The sequence below is a fragment of the Sceloporus undulatus genome, chromosome 9 (assembly GCF_019175285.1).
Source record: "Sceloporus undulatus isolate JIND9_A2432 ecotype Alabama chromosome 9, SceUnd_v1.1, whole genome shotgun sequence".
Lineage (NCBI taxonomy): Eukaryota > Metazoa > Chordata > Lepidosauria > Squamata > Phrynosomatidae > Sceloporus > Sceloporus undulatus.
In genome coordinates, this window is record NC_056530.1 from 30108398 (window position 1) to 30119761 (window position 11364).

The 11364-nt window shown below is 46.4% G+C and overlaps 1 protein-coding gene across 2 annotated transcripts in view; it reads left to right on the forward strand.

The window, feature by feature from the left end:
• RORC (RAR related orphan receptor C) overlaps positions 1-11358 on the forward strand; it is a 49104-nt gene extending 37746 nt beyond the window's left edge. For both annotated transcript variants that reach the window (XM_042441168.1, XM_042441169.1), the window contains 8 exons: positions 444-585; positions 1951-2466; positions 3481-3602; positions 5785-5917; positions 6544-6651; positions 7867-7977; positions 8344-8453; positions 10233-11358. In XM_042441168.1, coding sequence (XP_042297102.1) covers positions 444-585; positions 1951-2466; positions 3481-3602; positions 5785-5917; positions 6544-6651; positions 7867-7977; positions 8344-8453; positions 10233-10397 — 1407 coding nt within the window. In that variant the 3' untranslated portion in view covers positions 10398-11358. The remainder of the gene's footprint in view (positions 1-443; positions 586-1950; positions 2467-3480; positions 3603-5784; positions 5918-6543; positions 6652-7866; positions 7978-8343; positions 8454-10232) is intronic.
• Positions 11359-11364: the final 6 nt, after the last annotated feature.

An 11364-nucleotide genomic window follows, 5' to 3' on the forward strand; every position in this document is an offset into this window, starting at 1 on the left:
TTATCAGCCATTCCCATATAACAATACTCTTATGTCCCTTCCCATCCCAGTGAGTTGACTGCAAGAGGTAAACGCTGGCACGGCTACCTTTTAAAAAGTGACACTGAAAGCCCCGAGCCCCTCTCCAAAAGCTATTAGCAATGGGTTTTCTGGGGGAGGACACAGGTAAGTGAAACCATGTGTACTGGTCCCGCAGATTCAGGAGTTGTAGCATACCGCAAAGTACCGGATATATTTATTTTGGCACTTCTGATCAGCAAAACCAAGCACTTCCTGACTTGGAGGAGGGCCCTCTTACAAGACCATTTGGCTACATTTGGTCTGCTGGCTTCCAGGTTGTTTAGAGCCTTCTTTTACATTGTGCATGTGTGTGTAAACTCACACTCACTCTCTATCTATCTTATTTCACTTTTTTCTTTTCTACTCCCATCTTTTCGTTCCAGGGTTTCTTTCGGCGCAGCCAGCAAGGGAACGTGACCTATTCTTGCACCCGGCAGCAGAACTGCCAAATCGACCGCACCAGCCGCAACCGTTGCCAGCACTGCCGTTTGCAGAAATGCCTCAGCCTTGGCATGTCCCGGGACGGTAAGGGTGCACTTGGGGAGCATTTCTTCCTTTTTAAAGGAAACTGTTACACCCTCAGCTACCTTCTCTTACACTAAAGGTGCCCAGGCATCCTATTTTGTGCAGGCCATTCTGTTTCTGAGGTCCTGGCTTCCAGTCCTGATGTGGGACACCCCAGAAATGCCAAAGGTTCATCTGCTGGGATTGTGCCACTCTGCATGTTGCCACTCTTCCTTCTCTCCATCCAGCCGCAATAATGTCAAGCTGCAAAGTAAAGTTCCCATCTCACAATGTTTGATGGGCTGTTGTGGGATTTGCCTTCTTATTCCAACATTTGCTTCACTCATCCCATGTTGCTTTGCAAAAAACACATGGCACTCGTACCTTAAACATACACATGCACAACATACACACGAGGCACACTAGCGTTGTAATTTTCCCCAGGCTTCTTCTTGAAAGAACCCACAAGTCATTTTAGCCATTTTCTTGCCATTATAAGGAAGTCTTCAGTAACCACACCACTTTCGGAAGCGCAAAATTCGCAATCCGGGCTTTTTTCTGCACAAAATTCGCAAGTGACCGTTTTTACAGGAAGCAGCATTTTCTGCACAGAAAACCATCACTAAGTCGTATTCCTAAAATGAAGGCAGAATGTAAACAAATAGGAAAAATAATAATTGTATCTCCAAAATTTGGATGTACAGCGCACCCATGCCATACGCGGGTGCGCCATACGCAGCCTTGAGCATACGCGCTCAAGCCGCAGGGCGCACGCGGGGCAGAAGGGACAGCGTGTCCCATTCAATTGAATGGGCGCACACGTCCGTTGCGCCCCGCGCGCTCTCGCGCCACTGCGCCACCGCACACAAGCCCCATTGTTTCCAATGGGGCTCGAGCATAGGCGGAATTCACCTTACGCGGCGGGATCCTGAACGGATCCCCCGCATAAGGCAAGAACGGACCGTTATAGCGATTTCAGAGCGGGTGGTGGAGATGAAGAAACTTGCTGTGCTAGGACAAAATATTGATGAATATTCACATACAGTGCGCCTGTGCCATACGTGGGCGCACTATACACGGCTTTCAGCTTACACTGAAGCTGCGCAGCAAAATAATGAATGGTATGCATGCCTGTGGTGCGCACACTGTGCTGCGCCGCGAGCACAAGCCCCATTATATTCAATGGGGCTCAAGCATATGCATTTTTCGCCTTATTCAGGGGGTCCGGAACGGATCCCCCCTGTAAGGCAAGGCTCCACTGCATTGCTGTATAGGAATTGAAAGCACTTTTTAACCCACTTTTAATGAGCCTTGAAGCATATTTGGTCTGTTTGTGTCCCCATCCATCTGCCAGGAATGATCGATCATGTATGGTTCTCTCTGCAGCCGTCAAATTCGGCCGGATGTCCAAGAAGCAACGGGACAGTCTCCATGCTGAAGTTCAGAAGCAGCTTCAGCAACAACAACAAGGAGGAGAGGCTTCGGGCTACTCCTTAGGAGTGACCAATGGTCAACTTAAGTTGGCCCCTTCTCCAGACCTTTTGGAGTCCTCCGCCTGTTCTACGGCCCTCTTGAACGGTCAAGCCCGCCTCAGCCAGTCCCCGGATGAAGCACCCCCCTTGGCTTACTCCAACGGACTCCACAAAGCCCAGAGTCTTCTGGGAGAAGAGCTTCGGACCCCTTTCACCAAGGGGTACAACCCCGAGCGCATCAAAATGGAGGGCAGGGGAAGCGTTTACTACGCCCTGGAGGCCCAGACGTCGCCTGAGCTCTTGCGTCCGGACATCACCGGGGTGAAGCGGTCCGCAGGGAATGAGGTTGGCGGCGAGACCCTCGACTTCTACACCACCCCCAGCTTCACCAGCCTCTTGCAGTCGCCCAATTCCTCCCTGACAGAGATTGGTGAGTAGAGGCATAGGAGTAAATTTTGGAGGGTTAAGCCACATGGAAAGACAGGGCCCATCTCACCCCGCTCTTCGTGCCCCTTGTAGCCCTCTAGGAAGCCATACTCTTGTACAGGGGGGCCTTCTGCATTCACTGGGGTTAGAGGCGCATGATCCCTGTGAAAGTAAAAACAACCACAAATAGAAAAAACAATTTTTTAAATCTGAAAGAACATATCTCTAGGATTCTCCAGGTCCTCCAGCACAACTCTGCAGCTAACATCATGTCCGAAGTTGATCACAGAATTGCACTGGAGGGCCTACAAATGCATAGAGAACTATTTTCTCTAGGAATCTCTAGGTCCTCCAGTGTGACTCGATGGTCAACTTCTGGCAGAGTCATGTTGAAGGACCTAGAGATTCCTAGACAGAACACATCAATCAAATCCATGAACAATCAAATCCACAAAAGTCATATCCACAGTTGGCCTCCATATCTACGAGTTCTTTATTCAGAGATTCAACCATCCAAGGCTTGAAAATATCTTAAAATATATATATCAATTCCAAAAAAGTAAACCTTGATGTTGCCATTTTTATATAAGGGACACCATTTTACTACGCTGTTGTATCTAACGGGACTTGGACATCCATAGATTTTGGTATCCAATTCGGGTCCTGAAACCAAAACCCAACAGATACCTGGAACCAAAACCCAACATAATCCCAGAATAAAGAACTTGTGTAGATATGGAAGGCCAATTGTGGAAATGACTTTTGTGGATTTGATCATTCATGGATTTGAATGATCAAATCCGCAAAAGAAGTCCTCCAGCATGGCTCTGCCAGAAGTTGACCATCGAGTCACACCTAGAGATTCCTGTTACTGCGCTATGGCCTCTTTCCGATGAATGTTGCTTGTGTTCCTCCCCGGTTGTGTTGCACAGAGAGGCAGGATATAAATAAATGTCATTGTTGTCTTGTGTGACTTCTGAGTTCCGATCCCGACTCGTTTGCTCCTCACTTTCCACAGAGCATCTCACACAAAACGTTCTCAAGTCCTATCGGGAGACCTGCCAGCTGCGCTTGGAGGACCTCCAGCTTCTGAGATTGGAGACGTTCACCAGGGAGGAAGTTGGGAGCTACCAGAAAAAGGTGAGGAGGTTTCCTTGGCAGGACTCTGTGTGCCTTCCAGAGGTCATTCCACACCTACACAAAGGTTCCCTTGTTGCGGTCATCTATGGAAACCCCTATCCTGGGTGGTCCATATTGCCAAGGACAAGGCAGATAGTTTACCAGAGACAGAGCCTTCTTCACGTTGGCACCCTTTCTAGAATATTACTAACCAGCACCGTCAAAACTTAGGGCTAGTCTACATAATAATTAATTAATTAAGTAATTAATTAATTTTTATTTATAGCCCACCTCTCCCTAATGATTAAGATACTAACTGATTAAGATACTCCCCATTCCAGATGAATAGACTGTGATCCAGCCATGTGAAATTTGCAGGAGTTCAGGGTTTTGGGAAGGGATTGAAAAACGCCTTAAACTCCACATAAAAAGTCTTTTCAGTTTTTACTAGACTATCCACAGAAATGTATATTTATCACATGTTTGACTGCGCATTCACTTTGCATGGATTTGGATGGTTGAGCATTTTCGGTAGAGGGAAGGTGAATAGATGTGAACAAATGCAAATTGGCGCAAGAAAGTGAAGACAGTTAACCATCAATGCATATGTGCAAACATCGGCAGCAATGTGCATAATACACTTATGTGTTGGCTAGCCCTTGGACAGTTTTCCCTTTTTCTTCCATGAATCGAATGGTATTTTGAGTTGTTACAGAGACGGCGGTTCAGGCTCAGTGGTGTTAACATTCAGTTGTAAGCAATATCTGCTTATAATTCCCGGAGTATCTTTTTGACATTCATGTTTTCTTTGCTGCCTTCATCTCAGAGTCAAAAAGTGGCATTAAAAAATTAAATTTTAAATGCAAACCATAAATAAATGAAAGGGGAGATAGCAATATCGATCACACTTATGCATTCAGGAAGAGCGGGATTCACCAACATGTAATAGTGGCTCAATAATCCATAACGGTTGCGGAATTTGCATTTTCTTGGTTCAGAATTACTACTACTACTACTAATAATAATAATAATAATTTATTTTTACTCCTCCTCTCCGTCAGGATCGAGGCGGCTTACAACAAAAGTCTGTACAATACAAAAATAATACAAAACAAAAACAAAAATGTGAGTTACTTAATGAGTTCTGAGTATGGTTTCTTCGTTTTTCTTCCCTTCCTATCCGAATATTCAAAATGTCCAGTTTCTCCCCGTCGTGCCATAATACCCAAACTACTAATGATAAATAATAAGCTCTTGTTTCCTCCATCTTAAGCCTTAGCAGCGCGCTCCATCTGTCTTAAAGCCTTAAACAGAAACACTGTGTTTCTTTGGCTTTTAAAACATTCCTTCCCTGCCAGCTTTGGTGAATTTCCAAAATCAAATAGTCCAGTAGCCAGTTGGACTATATAGATGTGCAAGGCTGGTCTTTTTTTTTTTCCTCCCTATATCTGCCGACGCAGGTTTAAAATGTGAATTTATGGAATCTCAAAGCATTATGTATTTCTTCCTTTTACGAAAAAGAAAATTAGCAAAATTGAACGGTTTGTCGCAGGGAAGGGAATTGAATTGGATGCAGAGCCACCGCACGCCGAAAACCCATTAACTAATGAGAAACGCCTCTCTTGTGTTTTGCCTCCAAAATTGCTGAGCGGTGACTCAGATGGGAGAGCAAAGCATTAATTCATTTCTCCGGCTTTGAAAACATTGGGATGAATTGCTTTGGAGGAAAATGTTCCCAGTTCCATTTTGGGGGTACAATGCTGATCCAAAAAGAAGAGGGGGAAATAATGCAATGGATTGGCACAACGGCATCGGGATTTTGGTGTGGTCATCGTCCAGATTGGCTTTACAGTTCCAGCCCTTGACCATCTATCCTCAAAATCCCTCTCTGGATCTGGGACTTGGGCCCTCAAAAATGCCCACTTTCCTGGACTGTGTTGGGCTGTATCTGCACTGCAGAAATAATCCAGTTTAATACACCTATCGTGGAGCTCTTTTGGCACATTTCTTCACAGTGAGGTTGCCCTTGCCTTCCTCTGAGGCTGAGAGAGTGTGACTTGCCCAAGGTCCCCCAATGGGTTTTATGGCTGAGCTCAAATTCAAACCCCAGACTCTGGAGTTGTAATCCAATGCTGAAACCACTACACCGCCTGAGTCAACCCATCTTAATGTCCTCCTTCCCTTCTGTCTTTCTCTCCGCCAGTCCATGGAAGAGATGTGGGAACGCTGTGCCTGCCGCATCACAGAAGCCATCCAGTATGTGGTGGAGTTTGCCAAGCGCATGGCCGGTTTCATGGACCTGTGCCAAAATGATCAGATCGTGCTGCTCAAAGCAGGTGAGCCCTTTGCATATGGAAATGTGCCACGCATGAGTGGTAGTCATCGTATGACCATCCAGACAGCGTTCGACTCCCAGCCTCCCTTGGAACTGGGCTTCCGAAACTTTGGTCCTCTGGATGTTTTGTACTTCAGCTCACAAAATTCCTGACAGTTGGGACTTTTGGGTGTTGATGTGCAAAGCGCCAAGAGGATCAAAGTTTAGGATCCGCTGCCCTAGAGCGAAGTGAAGCAACCATGGAAAGCTAGGGGACTACATTGGTCCCACAGTGAGGTATGATGGGAGTTGCAATCCAATAAAGGTCTCACAATATGAAGTCGAAGGCTTTCATGGCTGGCATCCATAGTTTTTTGGTGGGTTTTTCAGGCAATATGTGGCCATGTTCTAGAGGAGTTTATTCCTGACGTTTTGCCAACATCTGTGGCTGGCATCTTCAGAGAAGGCCTCACAATTTGCCATTCTTGCAATAGGTTGTGCCATCTTAGGTCTTCAGGTCAGGTAGCAAAATATCTCAGGCCAATCTTAGCAAAGGGGAGGGTGACTTTCCTTTTAATAAACTGGGGTTTTAACCTTTCTTTCTTTCTTTCTTTCTTTCTTTCTTTCTTTCTTTCTTTCCTCTCCCAGGTGCCATGGAAGTGGTTTTGGTGAGGATGTGTCGTGCCTTCAATCCCGAGGACCGGACCGTCTTCTTTGAGGGGAAATACGCTGGACCGGAGCTCTTCAAATCCCTCGGTACGAGAACCGATGTTCAGGGCAGGCTCGAGATATTTTGTCCCCGGAGGCCAGGAATACAGTGGCTGACCACCCCATGCCACACAGGGAAGCCAGACGGACTGGCAGTTGCATTGAGCTTCAACACTGGCAAGAAAGGCATTGTGTCCTTTGCCACTTCGGACCGTGCCAGTCTAGTTTGACCTAACCATCCAACCTCTGCCACCCCACAACATCTGCTACCTGAAGCAGGCACCTCCTTCTGCCTTGCAGAAAAGCTGGCTGATAACAGCCATCTCAGGACAAATAGCCAAATATTCACTTGTGCCTGGGCCTAATGTTGGCAGATGGCAGATATGTTGTTGTTCTGTAAAGTCAGCCTTCTGCATCCATGGATTCTGCATCCACAGATTCCACCTTCCATGGCTCAAAAAATGATTTTTTAAATCCAAAAAAGCAAAACTTGATTTTGCCATTGTATACAGTGCGCCCTTGCCTTATGCGGGAATCCATTCCAGGCATATGCTCGAGCCCCACTGAAAACAATGGGTCTCGTGCATACGGCGTGCCATAAGTGCACGTGCCATTGCCTCTTCCGTCACGTGGCTTTCAGCATAATTTGAAAGCCACGTATAGTGTGCCCACGTATGTTGCGGGTGCAGTGTATAACTTTGTTGTTGCATGCTTTCAAGTCGTTTCCGACTTAGGGCGACCCTAAGGTGAACCTATCACAGGTGTTTCTGTGACTGAGAGTGTGTGACTCAGTGGGCATCACATGGCTGAGCAAGGAATCAAGCCTTCATCTCCAGGGTGGGAGTCCAATGCTCAAACCACTACACCACACTGGCTCTCGCCATTTTACTACACCGTTGTCTGTCAGGGGATTTGGGCATCCATGGATTTTGGTATCCATGGGGGTCCTGGGACCAAACCCCGGCAGATACCAAGGGGCTCCTGTAGTTTCATGTTTTCCAACTGTGACCCTATTGTAGGGTTTTCTTGGCAAAAATTATTCCAAGTGAGTTTTCCATGGGCTCCATCTGAGGATGAGAGAGTGTGACTTGCCCAAGATCATCCAGTGGGTTTCCATGATCAAACGTTTCCATGGTCGTCTTCCAGAGTCCTGGTCCAATCACTATGTCATGTTTGTTCCCTCCTGATGCTGGTCATCTCTTTTTGTTGTTGACTTGGAGAGGTCATTCCTTCATTTACCATTGTCTTTTTTATTCCCCTAAGGCTGCAACGAACTCATCAGCTCCATCTTCGACTTCGCCCACAGTCTGTGTTCCCTTCACTTCTCCGAGAACGAAATCGCCCTCTTCACCGCATTAGTACTTATCAACTCAAGTAAGGAGGGGACATTTACGATAGAGCTGGGTTCAAAACTTGGTGGGGGGAAAGTGTCTAAATCCAAACATGTGCAGGAAAGTGGCTGCTAGGTTTATTTCAGAGGTGCAAAAGTGCAAGCTCTGGGCCTTTGCCCAAAGTAACTCAAGATTCAAACCCAGAACTTGGGTTCCTGATCACCATTCAAACCACTGCATCACATTATTTGTCCAGTTTGTTTACTGCATCTGGCAGAATAGCTAGCAATAGGTCTGCCAGGTTTTGTTTCACAGCTTTTGAACCATCAATGGCGGGGTGAGAGACAGAAAGCGTTTAGCAGCTTGTGACGGTCTCCTTTCGGTCCCTTTTGTCGTCATCCCCTTGCAGATCGGCCCTGGTTGCAGGAGAAAAGCAAAGTGGAGCGGCTGCAGAACAACCTGGAACTGGCCTTCAAGCACATGTTACGGAAGAACCACCGGGAAGGCATCTTGGCTAAGGTGAGCCACAGACAAGGACTACTTTGCAGGAGATGAATGGGAAAAGGAGGGGAAAGCTGCAAAGCAGGACAATCTGGGGTTGCCAAAGTGAAAACTGTAAAACTGTGCACCTTTCATGGTTGCATAGAAGAGGGGATTTCAGCAGACTTCTGGAAGTGTAAATCTCCCAGGGTTACAAAGGGGCAAAATGAGTGCATTGCTCCCTGAATTGAAATCTTGCCCTCCTATGAAATTTTCTTGCAGTCCCCAAATGTCTACCATTGCACAGAATGAGGCAATGAAAATTGTTCACACCTAGAAATCAGTTATGTCCCCCCACACACATGCATATACATGAAATGTTCCTTCAGTCCTCAAATGTCTACCACTGCATAGAGAGAGAGAGAGACCAGAAATCATTCACACCGAGAAATGGCCAGTTCACATTCCCTGGATCGCTTTGCTTTCGGTGCCTAAATCAGATTTGTAAATGCTCAACTCAAGCTTTAAGTTATTGCAAGGCTAGAAATTTAGGGACTGGATGAATAATTCATGGATGGCAGGTCAGAATTGTTACTTAGGGAGGGGGAATTCCTTCATAGCTATGCCCATGGATTGCCCCATCTTTTTTTGCAAATATAAGGGGACTATCCCGTCTTCCTAAATGGTGTCTTACATGACTCTTTGTGATTCCCACCTCTATCTAATTATATAGAAATTAAATGCAATTAAAAAAAACAATTAAAAATTGTATGGAAACTGTACATTTTCCAATTGTACAAAAATTACAGTCGGCCCTTAGTATCCGCGGAGGATCAGTTCCGGTTCCCTCCGCAGATACCCAAACCATGGATATTTAAGTTAGTTACATTGTCCTCAATGGTAGTACAGCCATTGGAGACAATGACCCTTTGCCATCCCGATTGTCCAAAACCCGCTTTGCTACTGTCATTGCTGTCGTTGGCAGAGGGCTGCCTCTTCTTCCTCCTCTTGCCACCGCTGCCTCCTCTTCCCCCTGCTGCCATTGCTGCCGCTTCCTCCTACTGCTCCTCTTCCCCCCCTTCCACCATCACACCGTTGCCGCCGCTTCCTCCTCCTCCTCCTCCTCCTCCTCCTCCTTCCTCCCCACCACTGCTTTTGCCTCTTCCTCCTCTTCCTTCGAGAAACCATGTCCTACCAGGGAGCTGCATATGTTTAGCCTGAAGAAGAGACAGTTAAGAAGTGATATGATAGCCCTGTTTAAGTATTTGAAGAAACATCATATTGAGGATGGAGATAGCTTGTTTCCTGCCACTCCAGATACTGTACTAGAACACGAAACAATGGATGCAAGCTACAGGAAAAGAGATTCCAACTGAACATTAGGAGGAATCTTGCGACAGTAAGAGCTGTTTGTCAGTGGAAGGCACTCCGTCAGAGAGTGGTGGAGTCCCCTTCTTTGGAGGTCTTTAAACAGAGTCTAGACAGCCATCTGTTGGGGATGCTTTGATTGAGAGTTCATACATGGCAGGCGGTTGGACTGGATGACCCTTGGGGTCTCTTCCAACTCTAGACTTCTATGATTCCTCTTCCATCCTCCTCCTCCTTTTCCCTGCTGTTGCCACTGCCACCTCTTCCTCCTTCTCCTCCTCTTTTCTTCTCCTCTTCCCCGCTTCCGCTGCCACGACCGCTACCGCTTCCTCCTCCTCTGCCATCCCCCCATGTGGGCTTGCTGTCCACAGATACTGGAACCCACAGATGGCAAGTCCGCGGATACGAAGGGCCTGTTGTACATATTCTCTTTCCTTCCATCTCCAAAAGCTACCTCCGAAAGGAAAACTCCGGAACCTCTGCTACCAGCACATGGAGAAGCTGCGTTCCTTCCGTCAGATGTACCCCATCATCGTCCATGCCGTTTTCCCTCCGCTGTACAAAGAGCTCTTCAGTTCAGACTCTGACCCACTCCCAGGAGCAGCGGGGGAATAGTTCCCCATATCGACGAGGAAGAACACCCCAGCGAGGCAAGGAAGGCGCCATCCAGATGTCTCCTTCTTCCTTTCTCTTCCTTTTTCTCCTCCGGGAACTGACTCCAGAACGGGAAGGGCGGGAGAATATCGAGACCAAACGTAATGAATCCCACCCTTCGCAACGTGAGAAGGAGCAGATGAGCAGAACAATGATGCTTGCGGGTATTTTTTCTGTTGCTTTAGACATTAATATTTTTTGGTACGCTTCCTCCCTAAAGATTAGCCCCATGCCTCTCTCTTCCTCCTCCGGGAACCATTGAGTTGAAGGGGGTAAGCAACCGTTTACGACGCGCTTCAGGAACTTGCACAGACTTTCGCCGCCGTTATAGCATAAAAGTATTAAATTTACAGGAGGGTTATGGTGGATTTAAAAAGTGTTCTTCAAAGGAGGAGACTTCCGCCGCGACGCAGTCTCCTTGGAAAGCGGAAGCCCAACTTGCTGCCCGCAATGCAACAACACTGATACGGGCGGTCTGGAAAATACCTCATATTTTGCTGTCTAATGGAGATGAGACTCAACCGAGGCTGTTGTTATTATTATTATTTTTCCTTGAAAGAAAGTTTATAAGAAATAATATATATATTGTGGACAAATGTGGTTCTATAAGATAGATCTCTATTTTTTCAGTGTCTGTTTACTTCTGCATCTGATAACGAAGGAGTTGCTATCTATCTATCTATTTGTCTATCTACCTACCTTTTTTCTTTCCTTCCATTCTTTCGCTCTGTGTCTCTGTACCTGCAGATTGATATTTTTGTACTAGATTCTTACAACCAGCAATATTTTTGGAGGGCGGAAAGTCCTCGATCTCAATCTTGTAGCTGCTTTTGCATAATTTAAGAAAAGAATTAAAACATAGGGTTTCAGTATACATGTTCATGTATCAAATCTCTTGCCATACAAATACTCTTCATCTGAGAGTCCT